The sequence below is a fragment of the Theropithecus gelada genome, chromosome 11 (assembly GCF_003255815.1).
Source record: "Theropithecus gelada isolate Dixy chromosome 11, Tgel_1.0, whole genome shotgun sequence".
In the NCBI taxonomy this organism is placed as follows: domain Eukaryota; kingdom Metazoa; phylum Chordata; class Mammalia; order Primates; family Cercopithecidae; genus Theropithecus; species Theropithecus gelada.
The window spans coordinates 95,603,712-95,625,218 of NC_037679.1; the positions used below are offsets into that span (position 1 = coordinate 95,603,712).

At 38.7% G+C, this 21,507-nt stretch overlaps 1 protein-coding gene and 1 pseudogene across 1 annotated transcript in view; both read left to right on the forward strand.

Moving 5' to 3' along the window:
* Positions 1 to 20,351, forward strand: part of LOC112634300 (pregnancy zone protein) — a 58,579-nt gene extending 38,228 nt beyond the window's left edge. The window contains exons 18-36 of the mRNA XM_025401532.1: positions 3,427 to 3,577; positions 4,255 to 4,483; positions 5,363 to 5,489; positions 5,830 to 5,951; positions 6,684 to 6,735; positions 8,215 to 8,298; positions 8,672 to 8,848; positions 9,139 to 9,226; positions 10,621 to 10,777; positions 11,394 to 11,468; positions 11,880 to 12,060; positions 14,353 to 14,576; positions 15,828 to 16,046; positions 16,221 to 16,348; positions 16,866 to 16,956; positions 17,503 to 17,571; positions 18,437 to 18,539; positions 19,585 to 19,626; positions 20,197 to 20,351. Of these exons, the coding sequence (XP_025257317.1) occupies positions 3,427 to 3,577; positions 4,255 to 4,483; positions 5,363 to 5,489; positions 5,830 to 5,951; positions 6,684 to 6,735; positions 8,215 to 8,298; positions 8,672 to 8,848; positions 9,139 to 9,226; positions 10,621 to 10,777; positions 11,394 to 11,468; positions 11,880 to 12,060; positions 14,353 to 14,576; positions 15,828 to 16,046; positions 16,221 to 16,348; positions 16,866 to 16,956; positions 17,503 to 17,571; positions 18,437 to 18,539; positions 19,585 to 19,626; positions 20,197 to 20,219 (2,342 nt within the window). The 3' untranslated portion in view covers positions 20,220 to 20,351. The remainder of the gene's footprint in view (positions 1 to 3,426; positions 3,578 to 4,254; positions 4,484 to 5,362; positions 5,490 to 5,829; positions 5,952 to 6,683; positions 6,736 to 8,214; positions 8,299 to 8,671; positions 8,849 to 9,138; positions 9,227 to 10,620; positions 10,778 to 11,393; positions 11,469 to 11,879; positions 12,061 to 14,352; positions 14,577 to 15,827; positions 16,047 to 16,220; positions 16,349 to 16,865; positions 16,957 to 17,502; positions 17,572 to 18,436; positions 18,540 to 19,584; positions 19,627 to 20,196) is intronic.
* Positions 12,812 to 13,435, forward strand: LOC112634301 (annotated as a pseudogene).
* Positions 20,352 to 21,507: the final 1,156 nt, after the last annotated feature.

The following is a 21,507-nucleotide window of genomic DNA, read 5'->3' on the forward strand; positions in this document are numbered from 1 at the left end:
AGCAGCCTTTTTCAAGACCCTTCAACTTATTAAAACATCTGTGTCATCACCAGATCTACTTACATTTGAACACTATCCAGCCATTTCTCATCCCTCTATCATGAATCCAACTCCCCTTTTCTCCAAAATATTCCTGACGTCCATCTGCTAACAAATATTTATATGCTCGGATTGGAAATCAGAAGTCCTATATGTGAAGTGGGTGTGTCACATCTCCTCTTTAAGACTCAAATCCTTCGTTAATAAATTGAAGGAATTTGACTAATCGTTCTTCAAGACCTTGCAAAATGCCCAATAAGATAACTAAATATAATGTACCAACACAAATTAAGAACTTTGATTATTTAAATAGCATTTTCCATGTTCCTTGGCATTTAAGATTAATATCAATGTTTAAATGAGCTTTATTATTAAGAAAATGGCACCTTTTCAAGGGCCATGGACTGTTTATCTCTAAGTATACCTTCAATGATAGCACAAATTTCAAACAATTTCTCAAAAATGGTAAATACGATTTTGTCATGTAACTAAGATGTTATATAAACAATGAGAATAGAGAATAAGGGAAAGGAAAATAGCCATGATATTTACATAGAACAAACTTCAAGTTTAAACCATGGAGGTTTAGGGGGAAGGAAATGTTCTTGAATTTATTAAAACTGGAATTGGGGGTATATAATAACACTCAGGATAAAAAAGAGCTTCTAAAATGTGTGGTGAATACACAACAGGGATTGAAATTAGTAGCTATAAATGAGTCAGGTATATGAGGAAATAAAAGAACTAAGAAAACTGAAATATCTTGTGAAATTTCTGGATAATAAGTTCAACAACATGAAGCCATTTCCATGACTATTTGGGAAGTCATCATGCGCCCTGAAAGTGTTTAATGCTATAGGACAGTACATATGAAGAAGATCAATTCAATAGCATTGATAGGACCTAAAAGAGAGGACGAGTGAAAGATAATAATTAAACTAAACAAGGAACTAAAATTATGCTAGACAATGAAAGGCATGGCTAGTACTTGAAACTACAAAAATTAAGAAGTTACAAATTTTAACTCGTGTGTTCAATAGTTACTGACATAGTTTCTGGTTATATAACAAACATTAAGAACAAAACTATACAACTATATGAAGGTTATGTTCTAATAGGCTCAGAGAGAATATAAACAAAATAAGCAAGTAAATTATATGGCTCACTATAAGTTCATAAATACTATATGGAAAAATTCAAGTAGGGAAGGGATGTTGAGACTGAAGGAAGTTGAAGATTTAAATGGGGGGGTGGTCAGTAAAGATCTTACCAAGAAAGTGAAATTTGAGCAAAAACTTCAAGGAAGACAACAAGCCATGTGACTCTCTGGAAGACGAGTGTCATAGTCCTAGGAAACAATATCAATAATAGAAAATACTTATGCAGTGTTTTCTATGCTCCAGGAGATAGGTAATACGGAGATAGATGATTGATAGATTGGTAGGTTTGATAGATCAATGGATAGTTATAGATAGATGAGTTTAGATAGATTTCCTTAATTCTTACAGTAGCCTTATAAGGTAGGTATTTTTAACACCATTTTTCATACGGAAAAACTGAGGCCCAAAAAGGTTAAATAACTCAGCCATTAAGATCTCATAGCCAATAAAATGTAGCACGCGGTAGATTCAAGTCAGGGAGTTTGATTCCAGATCTCATGTTCATAACCTCTTCACTAGTCTATCTCTCAAAGGCTTTGAGGTGAGAGTATGCCTGAAATGCTCTAAGCAGAGAAAGAAAATCAGTGTGGTTGGAACAGAATGAATAAAGTGTGAGCAGTTGGAGAGAGAGATCAGAGCAATACTTGAGGCCACATTGTGTGGGGCTCGTAGGTCATAGTAAGGACTTGACTTTTATACTATGAGTGAAATAAGAAGCTTTTCAGAAGAGGGGTGACATGATCTAACATGTGTCTCAATCACACTAGATTCTAAATTAAAAGAAAATGTTCAGGGTTTTTTTTTTGTTTTTGTTGTTTGCTTGAAGGTATTAAAAGTCAAAAAGTATTACAAAGCTGGGTTGAGCAGCCCTTTTTAAGCCATGAACAGAAAATTTCATTGAAAGTATTTTGAGATCAGCAACAAAACAGAGTATGAGTGGCTTAGTCCAGAGTTCAACAAATTTTCATAAAGTCAAATGGGGAAAAGAAGCAAGAAAAAAAAATAAGATTTTTGTCCTGGGAAACTGATTCAAAGGCATTTACTGTAGAGATTATTAGTTGTGGCATGCAGAAGAATAAAACTTTGATACAGAGACTAAGACAGGATACATGGAAAGTCAAGTTGACAGTAAGAGTAGGAAGGATATAGCCATCGTCCTCTGAATGGAGTTGAAATAACACATAATGCCATGGTTTGTTAACTGCAATAACTGGAGGAGTTTGAGGGCCCTTGACATATCCAACAGGAAATGGAAAATAGTTCATTTAGATGTATCATCCTTTTAGATATTTCAATATTTAAGATAAGAGTGAAGACAGAGAGGACAGAACATCAGTGAAAAATCAGAGTCAGAAATCATTACCACTTGGAAGGACATGGGGCAAGAAGGTGTATGATATTCACTAAAGAAATTGCTACTGATGCTTTTTTCAGTGTAGAAAACTATTAGGGTGAAATTGCTAGAAATACATTTTTCCTTATAAGTATTCTTTCACAAGGTATTTCTGAAATATCAGATGGGATACATGGGAGAGAGATCTTAACTCAAATTCAATTAGTAAGCATGATTTCAGGCACAACATGGACAAAATTGCCTACATGTCTAGCTCTCTGCCCTCTCACATTGGTAAATGATTTCTTTGTCTCAACTACACAGCCATTCCAAATGGAAATATCTGTTTTTGACATCCAAATTGTTTATTTCAGATGTCAAAAAATAAGTGGAATAAAATCTAATGCTCTAATCTTATTCCCCAGAGAACAACAGTTTTGCAAACTTCCATACAGTACACAGAATTTAAGTCATTAAATTCTGTTCACTCCACTGGTAATTCCATTTTCAGTATAGCAACCACTGACAATGCCTAAAGAGCATTTTACAATTCCTGCTGAGATTCTCTAGGAATGAAGCAATACTGTCTCAACTTCAAAACTGTTCCTTCCCCACAAAACCCATAGAACTGTCTCCAAATGATCTTGTTTTTCCAGCTTCCACTCACATCAAATTATGCTATGTCTAGGATACATGGAATTTCCACCTTTGACAAAGACTCCTCTCTTTTCAGAGAGTGAGGGATCACAAAGTAGTTCCCAAGTTCTACAACTTCTGTAAGACTTTTAGGACAGTCTGAGCAGGAAAACTGAAAATTTGTTCTCTGACGTCTCACGTGTGCACCATGAAATTAATGAATGTTTTTCCCTAACTAGACAATTTTCTCTACTTTAGTAGGTCTAGGAGTAGCAGGGAGGCCATATCCTCCTCAAATGAGCGCCTATAATATAATGCCTTTAAATAATGAACAAAGTTCAGGGCCAGTCCCTGAAACGGTGCGAAGCTATTTTCCTGAGACTTGGATCTGGGAGTTGGTGGCAGTGGAGTAAGTAACTTTACTTTCCTCCATTTGCTGAAGGGGAGGGAATGTGGTTCCTCCAACATTTTCAATTCTAAGATAATCTTTCTGAAAGGTTCTGAATAATTATCTTAACCTCTTTTTAGGACAGACCTAAGTAAAATGCTGCAATTGTATAGGCTTATTAATATAATCGTCTCAGTGCTGAGCAATTCTAAAATAATTATTCCTGATACTGTCAAATAGTAGACATGAGAACTATAATATTCAGTTCTATATGTACTGCTTAATGTCATTCAGGGAGCCTTCTGTAAATATCAGGGCTGGAGCAGGCACATAAACAAATCAGGCTACATTAATCCAGTGGTCTCATTGGTCATGATTCTTAAAAATGCTTATTTATGGGATTACACATTAGCAAGGGAAGTTAAGGACCAAAATGAATCACAATTCAAATATTTTTATTCCAAGTACAGACATGTGGGATGTGATCATTTGTTGATAAGAGGGAGAGGTACCATTTAGTGGCTTTTGTTTTCCCAGCTCAGATCCCAGGACATAATCTAGTGTTCACACGCATGCACACACCCATATATCCTTAAGTTGGTTCAGTTCCTGACATTAGCTTTATGCATATCGATTCTCACTTGAGGAAAGGTGGCTCACATTCATTATTTGTATTCTTCACTTGTCCTCCACCCCAGCTCATCAGGTGTGGCTGAGGTAGGAGTAACAGTCCCTGACACCATCACCGAGTGGAAGGCAGGAGCCTTCTGCCTGTCTGAAGACGCTGGACTTGGTATCTCTTCCACTGCCTCTCTCCGAGCCTTCCAGCCCTTCTTTGTGGAGCTCACAATGCCCTACTCTGTGATCCGTGGAGAGGCCTTCACACTCAAGGCCACGGTCCTAAACTACCTTCCCAAATGCATCCGGGTAAGGAAAATGAGGGTGAACAGGAAAGGTGGGTAGAACAAAAGATTCCTTTGATCAGTCAGCTCCTGATTCTGTTCCTGAGACTAAGGATAATTCAAGGAATTGTGTGTTAGCACTGTGAATAATTAGTGCTATGCAAAGCAGGACATGATCAGAGAGATAATACAATGCTATGTGTGCTACGGGTGTTTAAACCATGGCTCTCTAAGCCACACCTTGCTTTTTTATTTCTTAGCACGTGCAGAATTCTTTGCTACAAGTTAGATTTTATGCCAGGAACATTCTTGAAGCTGACACATAACTCAGCTTTCTCAATTCCACGAGTGTCATTCTCCAACCCCTCATCTTGAAATCTCCACAATATATAATTTTAATTTATCTTATAGCACGTATCTCTGTAAATTATGTAATAGTGGTTGTATATAGATCATCTTTCTTGTAACACAATATCCTCAAGATCGGGAGCCTCTCATATACCATTCCCCGTGTTTTATGTCTTGCATGGAGTAGACATGTAATATATGTTGTAAGAAATAGGAGAAGAGAGGGAGGAAGAAACAGTCAGAAAATCTACATAGCAGCAGATAGTACTCCCTAGGGCAATATACAATCACTGCTTTTCCCTTTCATCTGCTACTGCCAAGTCTGCATGTCTGCAATCTACCCTAACGCAAATACCAGATCCTCCTAATACATAACCAGCCTTGATTTGTATCATTGCCATTTCCAGGCTTCTTAAAGCATGGATGAATCTATATGACATCCATTTTTCTTACAAATCCCAATTTACTGCAGCATCTCACCCTTGGCCCCAATTCTACGTGTTCACGTCTTTCCATATTCTCATCATTTCTGTCTCTGTCTCACATGGGCTGATAGGTCAGTGTGCAGCTGAAAGCCTCTCCAGCCTTCCTAGCCTCCCAAAACACAAAGGGAGAAGAATCCTATTGTATCTGTGGAAATGAGCGGCAAACCTTGTCTTGGACAGTGACTCCTAAAACTCTGGGTGAGTGACAGTACCCAAAAGGGCCTATCAATCAACAAGGATGGTGGCTGTCTGAGCACTTTTTTCATCATATTCTCTGTTTATTTGCCATAGATATAATTCTATAAAGTTAATATTTTTTCCTATTTCTGTCCACAATGACCTCCTCCCACTCTTCTCACCCAAGCTAGTCCCCATAATCACTACTCTTGGACATTGGCTACTCAGTGTACATTAACCTTGTGGAATTTTTTTTCCCCCTTATTTTCTATTCTGGCCAATTGTAAGTTTAAGGTGTAGTCCTTAAAGGTGATTGGACTATCAAAATGGATGCTCATGTTTTCAATATTCCTTGTTTTAGGGAATGTGAACTTCTCAGTGAGTGCAGAGGCAATGCAGTCCCTAGAACTCTGTGGAAATGAGGTTGCTGAGGTCCCTGAGATTAAAAGAAAAGACACAGTCATCAAAACCCTGTTGGTGGAGGTAACATATTTTTGGGAGTCCCTAACAACTGTAAGAATGCAACACTGGGCAGTCACTCTTGAGACAACAAAGAACCATTAATATCATGCTCACATAATACATCCTGTAAGACTAATGGAATTTCCTATCCTAAAAGCATTGCAGCAGACATTGCCAGCTATTGTAAATCTTTTTTCACAAACTATTTGAGTGCAATTTCTTGATCTCCACCTCTTTCCTAAGATTCACATATCTCTCATGCCCATTACCTTTGATTCACTGCCCTTATTATCTCTTCCCATTTTCTTTCTACCACCTTCCTTTGTTCTTCACTGTTTTATGGATTTGTAATAATTTAATAACAAGTAGGATGTTATGTTCTCACTTATAAGTGGGAGCTGAATGATGCAAACACATGGACACATGGAGGGAAGCAACGCATATGGGGCCTGTCTGAGGGTGGGAGTGAGAGGAGGGAGAGCATCAGGAAGAATAGCTAGTGGATGCTGGGCTTAATACCTAGGTGAGGAGATGATCTGTGCAACAAACCACCGTGGCACACGTTTACTTATGTAACAAACCTGCACATCCTGCACATGTCCCCTTGAACTTAAAATAAAAGTTGGGGAAAAAAAGAGTAGAATGGTAAACATCATTCATGTAAACCCTACCCATCAAAAAAAGGAATCTATGGTTGTTCTCTTGTCACCGGGATGTTTCTCTCTTTTCTCCTTTTCTTTCTTTTCATCCAAGGCTGAAGGTATTGAGCAAGAAAAGACTTTCAATTCCATGACCTGTGCCTCAGGTAAGAGTCCATCCTCATAATCACAGTGGGATCAAAGCCACAGAGGGGTATAAACCTCAATGCATATTCATACATATTATCTCCCAGTTTTCAGCGTCTTCCATTAAAGGCAGCATAATACTAAATATTTCTTTATGTACGTTTTACAGATGAAGACATTGAGCCCAAGAGAGCAAGTTAATGTGACTCAGGTGGTACAGACAGGACTAATACCTGGGCTTTCTTGGTTTACACGTAGTTATTTTACCTGGATAGCTCAGTGGCTGCTCACTGACAAGCCCAGCTGCAGAAGCCTAGAGTGTCCCAGGACGAGGTAGAAAGAGAGCAGGGTTGGCCGGGCGTGGTGGCTCACATCTGCAATCCTAGCACTTTGGGAGGTGAGGCGGGAGGATCACTTGAGGTCAGGGGTTTGAGACCAGCCTGGCCAACATGGTGAAACCCTGTCTCTACTAAGAGTACAAAAATTAGCCAGGCCTGGTGGCGGGCGCCTGTAGTCCCAGCTACGTGGGGGGCTAAGGCACGAGAATAGCTTGAACCTGGGAGGCAGAGGTTGTAGTGAGCCGAGATCGCACCACTGCACTCCAACCTGGGTGACAGAGTGAAACTCTGTCTCAAACAAACAAACAAACAAACGAACAACAACAACAACAAAAACTAAACAGAGCAGGGTCATGATAAGTTTGAATCCCAAGAGATAGTCTCTAAAACAGCTGCTGACAAAACATATAGCATTTTCTACCCATCTCACTACAAATGTGTGTTTTCCGTGTCAGAAAATAATTTACATTTAACTTCATCATATCATTGAGAACTACTTCTAGCTTTTATACAGCACTGCCACATTATTAGTTCTATGTCCAGAGTGTGTACAACACTGTATTTGTCATTTGAGAAGGGCTAATTTAAAGTATATTCATGTTATCTATTTATAAACATGGGAATCCATTCAAATATTATATAGAGTAAGGGAGGCAGTAAAATAACTTGTATTATTATGAGTATAAGTCTTAATATTGCAACGAAAGGAGTGATAGTTCCCCCACGAAGTCTTAGACTTCTTTTAGAAAGCTACTGAGCACAGCAATGCAAAACATAGTTAAGTGAGGAAAGGAAGGACTCTGGAAGTCACACAGTGCCAAAAGCAATTAGACTGTTAAAGGTAATCTCATCATTAAATCAAATTCTTATTCCTAGAACCCAGAGTTCCTCAAGGAGATATAACAACATTACTACTCACTCTAATAATAACCACAATAATAATAATTACTCACATCATTGAAATTCAATATGTTGCAGATCCTGTTCTGAATGTTTTACATGTATTTTTTCCTCAAATCATCACAATTTACCCAAGGTCACAAAGCAGGGCCAGTACCATATCCAGGCAGTGTGGCTCTGAAGCTCTCACTACATTATAATCACTAAATTGTAATATAATCGTAGATGTCCTCCTTTAACATGGGCTGTCTGTTTCTAAAGGTGCTGATGTGTCTGAGCAGCTGTCCTTGAAGCTCCCATCAAATGTGGTCAAAGAATCTGCCAGAGCTTCTTTCTCAGTTCTGGGTGAGTCACCTTCCATTTAGTAAACCTGGGCCAAAAGAGTTGCCACTGTACATCTTATCTGTGTATTTGTATTTGAATTATCAAGTTCTTGATAGCTGCTATTCTTGTTAGGATCCTGGAAATCACACTCTGTGTGTATAACTTATCTCTTACCTAAATGATAGACTCTTAGGATCCTGGAAATCACACTCTGTGTGTATAACTTATCTCTTACCTAAATGATAGACTCTTAGGATCCTGGAAATCACACTCTGTGTGTATAACTTATCTCTTACCTAAATGATAGACTCTGAACTTAAAAGCCATTTTTGTGAATAATGTTGGCTGCTTAAGAACTGAAATTATTCTGACATCTAATCTTTCACATCCCCAGGTGACATACTAGGTTCTGCTATGCAAAATATACAAAATCTCCTCCAGATGCCCTATGGCTGTGGAGAACAGAACATGGTTCTCTTTGCTCCTAACATCTATGTCTTGAACTATCTGAATGAAACCCAGCAGCTGACGCAGGAGATCAAGGCCAAGGCCATTGGCTATCTCATCAGTGGTACGTGAGACAGAGAAAAATGTACTTTGTTACTCTAATGAAACTTTTTCCCAATGAGGCTTCAGTTATATCATCAAATATTAACCCACGATGACCATTTTTATGAAAACAGCAATCTTCCCACACTCTAACAGGATGTTGTGTTTTGATGTATCCATAACATTCACAAAACTATGGCAGATCACAGGAGGTCATAAAATGTCCATGGCTCCTGGATGCATCAGCCTGCACATATGGATGGCCTGCCTTTCTTTAATGCTTCATGAACCATCTGTAGCCTTCCATTTCAGGTTACCAGAGACAGCTGAACTACAAACACCAAGACGGCTCCTACAGCACCTTTGGGGAAAAATATGGCAGGAACCAGGGCAACACTTGGTAAGAAGGAAAATATATTCTGAGTTTCAACTATGAGTTCAAAACATGCACATAGATTCCCTGTCTTCGTCCATTTTCTGTTGCTTATAGCAGACTACCTGAAATTAGGAAATTTATGTAGAAAAAGAAATGTATTTCTTACAGCTGTGAAGGCTGATAAGTCTGAAGTCTAGGGGCCACGTCTAGTTGAGAGTCTTCTTGCTGGTGTGGACTCTGAAGAGTCCCACGGTGATGCAAGGCATCATATGACAAGAGGATTGGATGTGCTCAGTCAGGTCTCTCCTTCTCTTCTTTTACTTTCTTTGTTTTACTTTGTAGAGACTGGGCTAGCATCTCCTCCTCTTCTTATGAAGCCACCAGTCCAACTCTCATGATAGCCCTTTAATCTAGGAATGCATTCATTCCATTCATTACAGCAGAACCTTCATGATCCAATCACCTCTTAAAGGCTCCACCTCTCAATACTACCACATTGGGGATTAAGTTTTAACATGACTTTTAGTGGAGAAACCATTTCTAAACCATAATGCTACCGTATTTAATTATTATAGCTACTCTGCAAAGTGAGAGTTACTAGCTTTTACAGAGGAGAAAATTAATATTCAGTGTGGATAAACAAATGTGTCAGGAGCAAACATCTAATAAGTGGCAAAATTGAGAACACTTTTAGGTTGACTTTTTTAATCCAAAATACCCAGACCCTCTTCCTTCTCATGTTGCTAAGAGAACATTATAAGTCTGTAACTTGCCCCCTTAAATTGTTGCTCAGCACTAAGAGGTGTTAGAAAAATTCTAGAAAAGACCACAACATGGTAGTAAGGTATGACGGAGCACACCTTACTACCGTCATACCTTACTGCCTTCTACTAGATGATATCCTTTCTCTCTCTCTCTCTGTAGTTTTGCCACATAGGCAAACACAGGAAAAAAAAAGGTGGAGAGGCAGGATGATGGAGGGAAATAGTTACTGAAGCAGAACATTAGAAGTTAGTTGATTAGAGTTAAAATTACAGAAAGTAAGCTAAGAAATCTATGAAAGGAAATAAATGCATAAAGCCCACAGTGTAAAAGCAAATGCCTTACTTAGTTAATCAACCAAGAAAACTAGAAGGAGCTTGAATCTCTAAAGTGGCCTGGAAATGCTTTAGGAAGCAAGGACAAGTTGGTAATGGATTGAACAACATGTGGCAGCAAAAAAAAAAAAAAGAAAGAAAGAAAGAAAAGAAAAAGAAAAAAAGAAATTTCCAAGTTAAAAGAAAAAGTCTCCAAACTCTCAGTAATAGCTGATTGACTTTCTTGGGGGTGCACTGTGATGGGGGAACCTATGTGTACAAAACAGAGCAGTAAAGCGCTCAATGCAAACAGCCTCAGCACTGCATTTTTCCTCCCGCTAGGCTCACGGCTTTTGTACTGAAGACTTTTGCCCAGGCTCGATCCTACATCTTCATTGATGAAGCACACATTACCCAGTCTCTCACGTGGCTCTCCCAGATGCAGAAGGACAATGGCTGTTTCAGGAGCTCTGGGTCACTGCTCAACAATGCCATAAAGGTGAACTGTTCCATGAACTTCTGACCCTATGACACATCAATATAACATCCCCCAGGGGTGAGGGGAGGAAGGAGGCACGAGGAAATTGCAAAGATGAAGTCCTGGATAATGTGGGAAGGCATCAGGGAAAGAGTATTAAACCTTCTACAGAGAAGGAAGAAACTGGGCCAGATGCAGTGGATCACACCTAGAATCACAGCACTTTCAGGCCAAGGCAGGTGGATCACTTGAGCCCAGGAATTCAAGACTAGCCTGGGCAACACAGCAAGATCCAGTATCTACAAAAACACATTTTACAAAATTAGCCAGGCATGGTGGCCTGTGCCTGTAGTTGCAGCTACTTGAGAAGCTGAGGCAGGAGAATTGCTTGAGCCTAAGAGCTTGAGGCTGCCATGAGGTGTGATAGTGCCACTGCACTCCAGCCTGAGCTACAGAGCAAGACCCTGTCGAGAGAGAGAGAGAGAGAGAGAGAGAGAGAAAGATAAAAATGGTATACTTTGAATGGTGGCGTTACCTTACCTGATAGAAACAGATACTGAGGAGGGTTTCCATCCAACAGAAGAGAATATACTAACACTTGGCATTGGAATTAATCAAATCAATGTTGTATTTACAGGGAGGTGTAGAAGATGAAGTGACCCTCTCCGCCTATGTTACTATTGCCCTTCTGGAAATTCCTCTCCCAGTCACTGTAGGTACCAGCTTAATCTGATTCCCTGCCATGAAAACTGTAGACCTGCTGTCTGGAATGCCACCCTGCTAAGGGCTGAGTCTCAAGTCTCTTTTGGTTCAATGATGAGGCATTTCTCAGACGGATAAGCTCTTTGGTTGATGCATTCAGAGGGATTTACACTTGTCCAGTAATGCCCTTAGACTATGTATCAAAGCCAATCCTAAAAACAGGTTCTCTAGTCTTATTCCTTAGAATTGAACTATAAAGTGAAGAGATCGAAATATTTTTCTATTTAAATTTGATGAATATCTAGCTGTCTGCCTATCTGTCTGAAATCCATTAATAACATCTGACTGTCAATATCCAGCTCTCGACTTGCAGACCCTCTATTCACCCTAGTTTGACACAACCACCTTTTTGCCTTTACAGCACTCTATTGTTCGCAATGCCCTGTTCTGCCTGGAGTCAGCCTGGAATGTAGCAAAGGAGGGGACCCATGGGAGCCATGTCTACACCAAGGCATTGCTGGCTTATGCTTTTTCCCTAGTGGGAAACCAAGATCAGAGTAGAGAAATACTGAACTCACTTGATAAGGAAGCTGTGAAAGAAGGTGAGAGCTCTTATAAGTGGGAGTTGAACAATGAGAACACATAGACACAGGGAGGGGGACAACACACACTGGGGCCTGTCTGGGAGGTGCAGAGAGGGAGAACAGAGAGGATAAATAACTAATGCATGCAGGACCTAATAACTAGGTGATGGTTGAGAGGTGCAGCAAACCACCATGGCACACCTATGTAACAAACATGCACATCCTGCACATGTACCACAGAACTTAAAATTAAATTAAATTAAATTTTAAAATAAATAAATAAATAAATAATAAAAGTTTTTTTTAAGTGTGCAAAAAAAGGTGAAAGCAAACAGCAAATGGTACCAAATTTCCATTTCCATTTACACTGCTTCTACAAAAAGAGGAGAAATATATTCCTGCTGAAATCCACAAGTTTCATCTGTAATTCTTTAGCCAAGTCATGCCTTGTGAGATCAGAGCACCTCTTATAAAACTATCTTCTCTGGGATTGCATATGTTATACAGAACGGAACATAATAGATGTAATGCTGCTGATAAAATGTGGAATTTTATTTCTACTTGCTAAAACCAATATAATAGACAAATATATTCATTTTCTCATGATTTCTGCCTACTTACTTGAATGAAAAGAAGTACAACAGCTCTTGCATACCCCCTAAACCCCCCACCCAACGCCGTCCTGGCTGCACCATGCTCGCTCACTTCATGCTCCAGGCTCCTGCTAAGCTAGGGCTGCTGTAGTCTCCTTTCAGCTACCATCGTAATTATCTACCAGGATCTCATCAGCCACGCTGACATGTTCTCTGACATTTACAAGATCCAGAGATGGAGGAAGGACTGTGCCTGGAGGTGGAGGGGAAGATGGTCAGTAGGACAGAGGGTGACATTGATGACTCGCTTATTGGTGGAAATGCCTTCACTGAGGTTTCCCAAGGCGAAGGTACTAGAAGCAGAGTAATCACCGGTGTTGATATTGTCAAGAACAATCACATGCAGGAACCAACTTCACAAAAGAAGCCGACAAGAAGAACATCAAAGTGACATAAAATCAAAGACAAACTTAAAGAACAGAGACCAGAAGGAGTTAAACCTTTTATGACAGGAGCTACAGAACAAATCAAGCACACTCTTGCTAATCTCAAAAACTACCAATTCTTCACTTGATTTTAGCCAAAAGGTCAAGAAGCAATAAAATCTACCAGTTCTTTATTAGTGAAAACAGTAACTCATATAGCATGGTGCCTCTGCTGGACTACCGTGAGGGTGGTGTGACTCCATAGATGATTTTCAATGGTTTAGAAATGGAAAAATGTTAACAAATTTGGCAGTTACTTTGGATGTATCACCTGTCATCATAACTGGCTTCTGCTTGTCATCCACACAACACCAGGACTTAGACAAGTGGAACTGATGTCATCTTGAGATCTTCATTTGTTTTGACCATGATTTATTTGAAGCAGAGGCATTGTTTTTAAGGAAAAAATGTCATAAAGATTGTCTAAAAATAAAATGCATTCAAAATCGTTTGAAAGAGTGTTATATAGTTTAGTACATATTTAAACTCAATCTGTCTTGTAGTGTTCTTGGAGAAACTAGAGTCTGGTTGTAGACCACTATTAGAAAGAATACGGCTGCCATGAGATAACTTCTACAGTGGAAACTATATCTGAGGCTGGAGTACAAAAACAACAAGAATCAAAAGTTTTAATTCTGAGTTGAATTAACGGGAAAGAACATGCTTATAGCAGTGCCAACATTTGAAGTGGGGCCTTATACATTTCATCACCTACAATGGAAGCAGTTAACTCTGGAAGAGGTTACCAAAAGAACCAAAAGGGACCAATGTGGTTGAGGAGAAAAAAAAAAGAAAGAAAAGAGATACAACAAAAAGAAAGAAAACTCAATAACGTTTTCAAAGTATTTTTATCTCTATTTGCCAGAGAGAGCATCACAAAAGTCATTTTAGGTTTCATATTCTAGTCTATACTGCAATTCTCAGGAAATATCACAAACAATGAAAGAACTCTGTCTACCACTTTTCCCTTCCATCAGTCCAACTAAAATAACATTTGAGAGATTGGTGAGTATGCTCTATGCTTCTTCCTCCATCAACCTACCCTACCGTCATCCCACAGGACGAAGTTCAGCATAAAAGTGTGAGTTAGTGAGTTTTAGGAGTTTATGACAGAGAACTTGCTTCTCCTGTATTATTTTCAGCTCCATGTATTATGAATGTGCATTCTCTTATTTACCAGTTATAATTACTTATTTATGAGTTGCAATTATCTCCTTTTTCTTACCCTTAAGACAACCTCGTCCATTGGGAGAGACCTCAGAAACCCAAGGCACCAGTGGGGCATTTTTACCAACCCCAGGCTCCCTCTGCTGAGGTGGAAATGACATCCTATGTGCTCCTCGCTTATCTCACGGCCCAGCCAGCCCCCACCTCAGGGGACCTGACCTCTGCAACTAACATTGTGAAGTGGATCATGAAGCAGCAGAACTCTCAGGGCGGTTTCTCCTCCACCCAGGTCAGTGGTTCCCAAAGACTCTTCTGCTCCAAGTTCACTTGGCAATTGGGAGGCTTAAAAGTAGAGCAGTTAATAGAAAAGAGAAGGCAATTATTAAATCATAGAATAAGTATCTAGGAATATTTGAGGACCATGGGAATTTAAAGGAAAGACTTAGGACATCCTCCACAACAATTTTCACTAAGCCCTATGTTAATATATTAGCAACATGGAGACTTACAAGGAGATTCTTTACCCTCTGAAGCCGTGCTATGGTCATTGGACACATTCTAGACCAGAGTTTTTCAGCATCAACACTATTGACATTTGGAGCCACAGCATCATTGTAAGCCTTATAAAATGTTCAACAGCATCCCTGGCCTCTCCCATTAGATGCCAGTAGCACCCCACTTCCAGTTGAAACAAGAAAAAATTGCCTCCAGTTGGGAATCAACGTTCCAGACATCTTCAGAATCTAACAAGAAATCCTCTAAGATGTATCTCCCAAAAATTGTGTAATTAAAAGCACAATGACTAAGTAGAATCCACTTTGATCTTTTCAGAATGAGAAGTTCCATTTCAACTACTCCAAGGAACTCAGCCTCTTCACTCCTTTCTACTTTACCTGAGAGTGCTCTTCTTACTTTCTCTTTAAGTTGATCTTTTTTAAGCTGAAGCTCTTGAAAATTTATTTTTCTAGCATAATTCTAAAAATATTTTATCGAGAGTATAAATGATTGTATTAAACATCCAGAGTGTCTGGCTTTTCCCTCTTACCTGTCTTCTTTCAACAGTTAGGATCTACATAGTGAAACTTTTGTTTTTTAGAGAGATTAGGTAGGGGAAATAAAAACAAACTAGATGAAGGTAAAAAGAAACTCAAGAAAGTGCAACTTGTCTCGTACCATTTTTATGTACAGTATCCCTCTTCCATCTAACTGGTCATCAATCATCTACTTAAAAATGGTCACTATTTTTGTCTTAACTTCTTAGTTTTAGACCTATTCTTTGAAGGACATATCCAAAAGGACTATCAATGAAAACAAATTGTGAAATTAATAAACACTATTAGCCTTTTATTTCATTTGGAGAAACTGCAGCATGATTTTGATAATGCCTGAAAGGCAGAGAAAAAGGAAAGGCAGTTAGTGAAGATCTACTTTAGGGGTAAAAAGTCAGCTTCCCTCGTGGCAGGTTAACACAGACTTTGGAGGAAAATCCCAGACACCAAAAATTTACTCTTTGGGGCGGTTGCCCTCTCATCTCTTCCAGGACACAGTGGTGGCTCTCCATGCCCTGTCCAGGTATGGAGCAGCCACTTTCACCAGAACTGAGAAAACTGCACGAGTCACCATTCAGGATTCACGGACCTTTTCCACAAATTTCCAAGTAGACAACAGCAACCTCCTGTTATTGCAGCAGATCTCATTGCCAGAGCTCCCTGGAGAATATGTTATAACAGTAACTGGAGAAAGATGTGTGTATCTTCAGGTGAGGCTCCAAGGTTATATGGGTGAGAGTCCACTTTAAACTTGCCAATTGAAATGGAAATTCTGTTCCTTCCTTCCTGAGAAAGTAAAGGGCACCTCCGGAGACATTAAATAATGAGGAAGTGAAGGGTCCCAGAAATAGAGAGAAACTGATAGTGTCTTTGCTGTTTCACAGACATCCATGAAATACAATATTCTTCCAGAGAAAGAGGACTCCCCGTTTGCTTTAAAAGTGCAGACTGTGCCCCAAACTTGTGATGGACACAAAGCCCACACCAGCTTCCAGATCTCACTGACCATCAGGTAAGACATTCTGACCTCATCACCTGATCTTTGGCCCCAAAGTAACGTGGAATTACCAGAAATTAATAGTGCATTAGGAAGCTATGTTATTAGATTAATATAATTTAGAATTGATATATCTATAAATGAATTTAACCTTTTATCATTATGATGTGATCCTTTCTCTACTAAAAATATAAAAGTAATATATACTAAATCATGAATGAACCATATACATGAGGTGTGCAAAAACCATAGACATGTTAAAAATGCCAGTTAGCAAGATTCACTACCAAAGATTTCGATTTGATAGTTTTGGGGTGATGCTTAAACATCTGTAATTTTAGCAAGTGGCAGATCTGATGTATATTCATGTGTCCAATGTCAATGTTGCACATGTCCAGGGAACACTGACCTTTGTAGAATATTGCTGGGACAACGTATTGAAGACAGACAGGCTTAAGGTGACTCTTGGAAGCAGAAATTTGGCTTTCTTTTACATATAAAACCCTAACTTCTTTTTTCCTTGACACTACAGTTACACAGGAAACCGTCCTGCTTCCAATATGGTGATTGTTGATGTAAAGATGGTATCTGGTTTTATTCCCCTGAAACCAACAGTAAAAATGGTAGGTGTATTTTAATCCTAATAGACCTCACACAAAAGTATGTTCTGTATCTCCAAACTAAGACCACACCAATATCAAAACCATGTCAACATCATCCTGCCTCGAAAAAAAATATTTTCCCCAAACCCAGGAAGTAAATGAACTATTTATTTGGCCCTAAGCTAAGGGACATATATGATACCAGAGAAATGCACAAGGAGTCCCCACCCTTAGGCCACTCATAGGTTAGTTAGGAATTTAAAGCACATGAGCACAAAACAATAAAACCACCCAAGAAAGATAGGATACGGTTTAAATCCCAAACTGACTGACATGCACTAAAAGTTGGGGAAGGGAAAAAAACCAACGTGAACTAAACTTATCAAAGATGCCAGAGGATCTAATGTGTTACTTGGATATTGAAGAATAGTGGAACTCTTGACCTGAAAACAATTAGCTTTCTTCTCTTCGGAGAACGACCATTTGTCCCTTATTACAATCTGCTCTAGATTTCACAGAATTCTCACATCTGTTCTCTAACTTTCTGAGTTTTCCAATTCTCTCCAGCTTGAAAGATCTAGCTCCGTGAGCCGGACAGAAGTGAGCAACAACCATGTCCTCATTTACGTGGAACAGGTGAGGGCTCTGACATCCTGGCTGAGACTACATATAGGTCATCTTTCTAAGTGAGTCTCTCTCCTAGAATAGTAAATAGTCAGTAATATAAGGAAAACAATCATTAGCAATGACCTTCCAGAAAGTTTCTCTATTCCGAGAAGAATAAGAGGGGAAATCTCCTTTGAACTCCATGTAGTGTTCTGTTCTATTTTCAATTATGTTAAAATTGGAATATGAATATTTCCATGAAATTTAAAGTATAAAATCAATAGAACAAAAGGCGTACCATGTATTCCTTTTGTTTTAAAGACCCCACTCCCCAACAATATGAATAAATATTAAATTTGAAGTGATAAATCAATAGGACTAAAGGTTTATCATGCATGCCTGTTATGTTAAAGACCACCTCCACAAAATGAATAAATATGATCCCAGTGGTTGACTAGTGATAATATTAACATTCTAAAATATCACCATAAAATAAAATGTGGATTTTATGAATATTTTCAAATAAGACCATAAAACAAAGAAAATGTTTTATGTATCCAAACAGAAGGAATACTTTGTGGTTTTAATTACAGGTTGTATGAAACCATGTTTCTCCAGCTTAGAACACATTCACATGGGCCCAAAGATTTAATCTCATACCAAGGGACTACAAAATAATAGGGCTGTCTCAATTGTTTAGAAGAAAATCTGTGAAAATTTGTTGACTGTAAATAGAGTTCCCCAGGATGCATTGTAAAACCCATCTTGACATCCACAAATGTCTGCTCACCTAAAGACACTGGTAAAAAAGAGTCAAAGAACAATAAGAATATGTTTTGCTCATGAGAGAAAGGAGGCTTTCTAGGTTATTGATTACTCCCACTTTTCCTTTTAGGTGACAAATCAGACACTAAGTTTTTCCTTCATGGTTCTGCAAGACATCCCAGTAAGAGACTTGAAGCCAGCAATTGTTAAAGTCTACGATTACTATGAGACAGGTGAGTGAGAGAAAAATGAAACAATTAATCTTAACCAGAGCCAAGAAATGGATCCTGTTGTGACAGCTGATCCTGTTCTTAGCCCAGTTAGTCAACATTAATCTTTTGTTTCTCTCCTCCAAGATGTATACTATGAAAATGACTTACTACAGTCTGGCCAACATAGTGAAACCCCATCTCTACTAAAAATACAAAAAATTAGTCTGGTGTGGTGGTGTGCGCCTGTAATCCCAGCTACTTTGGAGGCTGAGGCAGGAGAATTGTGTAAGCCCGGGAGACAGAGGTTGCAGTGAGCCGAGATCGCGCCATTGCACTCCAGCCTGGGTGACAGTGCGAGACTCCGTCTCAAAAAAAAAAAAAAAACAAAACAAAACAAAAAACATTTACTGAACAAATTTATCAATTAGTGTTTTTTGAGTCAGAAACTGAAGAATTTAAAAAGAATGATAATATATAGTCATTGCCTTCAAGTAGTTTAGAGACATAGGTAACATAGTACAGATGAAAAGATTATATAACAAGGAAAGACTATTCATGACAAATGAGTGTTAGTGAGCTAAGCAATAAGTTTGAGAGGCAAAAACAGCACAGAAGGCTGGTGTTCAGGAAGAACAAACAGGAAGAAAGATCTGATTTGGATCCTAGAGGATGAATGCAATTTTGGGGGTCTATAAAAGTAGGAGGAGTGTTTCAAGCTGGAACAATAATCTTAGAAAAGGAATTAAGGGAGCAAGCTGAACAAAGTGAATAGAAGCAGAGAGGTCATGGAAGAGAGAACTACAGATTAATGCAATTATGATCATCTTCCCAAGAATTTAAAATTTGAACATATGCCGTCTGAACAGGCTTCAATCTGCATCTCTGGTCTCAGGGAAAGAAAATATAAATATGCTAATGATCCTGTTTAATTCTGGTCTATTTACGTGAAGTTTTGACAATTCTGATAGGGCATGCTTTTCTCCAGTAGTAAAGTGACTAGACAGATTTACCACGGTCCCTAGTTCATAGATCTTTTGTTTCTTCCTTCACCCAATGTATCTTTCAGATGAGTCAGTGGTTGCTGAGTATATCGCCCCCTGCAGCACAGGTAAGAGGTCACAGTTTATGACCAGTACTAAATGGCATTAACCCATCCTCCAAGAGCCCCTACATTTTAAATTCTCTACAGTGCTTTTCCTACATCTGAGACAATCCACATGGCGTGTCCTCACACCGAGACGAAACTGCGGCGTAGCAAGCCTATTCTGTAGTGGACCCTCCAATTTCAGATATTCACTCCCAGAAAAGTCAATAAGCTTTGTTTATTTGTAGGACAGCTATCTCTAAAAGCAACATTTCACTTCACAGCTAACTGGGCTTCCTTCAACACAATGGTCAACTAATCACACCCCTCAAACCAAATCTAGCCTTACACTTAATTTTGTAAATGAAGCTTTATTGGCACATAGCCACACTTATTATTAATATTGTCTATGGCTGCCTTTGTGTGCTGATTAGTCATGACAGACCACATGACATATAAACCTAAAATAATTACCATCTGGCCTTTCACAGACAAAGTTTGCTGACCCTGAATAAACGCACTCTGTTGCCCACACTCAACTGAATGCTCCTCAGGAAACCCTACAACCTTCTTACGTTTTTCTTTTCTCCATAGATACAGAGCTTGGAAATGTTTGAGGACCATACAGGCTGTATATTTTGCTGGATTCTCTGTCCTATACATTTACTTAGAAGGAATGGCACTATTTGTCTCTATAAAATAGACACTAAAAAGGTTTGCTGAATAAATATGTATTTCTGGTCAAGCTATCATTTGGTGCGTCAATCATTCTTCAGACATTAATAGCATGTTCACATGATGAGTTATATTATTTCAAATACTATTAAGATTACAGTTGTGTAACATATTTGCTTGTATTCCAAATGTGTATATAAAGTCAAATCAAGGATAATTTTAAATAAAGTTCTAAGAAACATTAGAAAAAAAATGATCTAGGAAGATTTTACTTAGAAGCTAAAGGCAAAAGTATGTAGTACTGATTAATAATTAGGAAGGCATAAATATTTCTTGAGAAAGAATATCCTAAGCAAAAGCATCAAAAATTGATTTGACCGGAGGCAAAAATGATTGGAGTAAATGGAGAATATGTTGGAAAGAGGCAGTATTGTACAGTGGTTAAATTTTAGACAGTAGAGCCAAACTGCCTAGGTTTGAATCTTGATTCCATCCCTGCCTCACCAACTAAGTCACTAGGGCAGTTATTTATTTATTTATTTATTTATTTATTTATTTTCCACTATCCCTTCCCCCAGTGAGGGTTTCTTTCTTTTTTTTCTTCAACTTTTATTTTCAATTCCGAGGTACATGTGCAGAATGTGCAAGTTTGTTACATAGGTAAACATGTGCCATAATGGTTTGCTGCACAGGTCAACCCATCACCTAGGTATTAAGCCTGACATCCATTTGCTATTCTTCCTGATGCTCTCCCTCCCCAAACTCTCCCTTACAGGCGGCAATGTGTGTTGTTCCCCATCATGTGTCCCTGTGTTCTCATTGTTCAGCTCCCACTTATAAGTGACAGCATGCGACTTTTGGTTTTCTGTTCCTGCGTTAGTCTGCTGAGGATAATGGCTTCCAATTCCATCCATGTCCCTGCAAAGGACATGATTTCATTCCTTTTTATTGCTGCATAATATCCCATGGTGTATATGTACCATGTTTTCTTTATATAGTCTATCATTGATGGGCATTTGGGTTGATTCCATGTCTTTGCTATTGTGAAGAGTGCTGCAATGAACATACATGTGCATGTATGTTTATGTCTTCATAGTAGAATGATTTATATCCTTTTGTGTATATACCCAGTACTGGGATTGCTGGGTCAAATGGTATTTCCACCTCTAGATCTTTGAGAAACTGCCACACATTGTATTCCACAATGGTTGAACTAATTTACACTCCCAC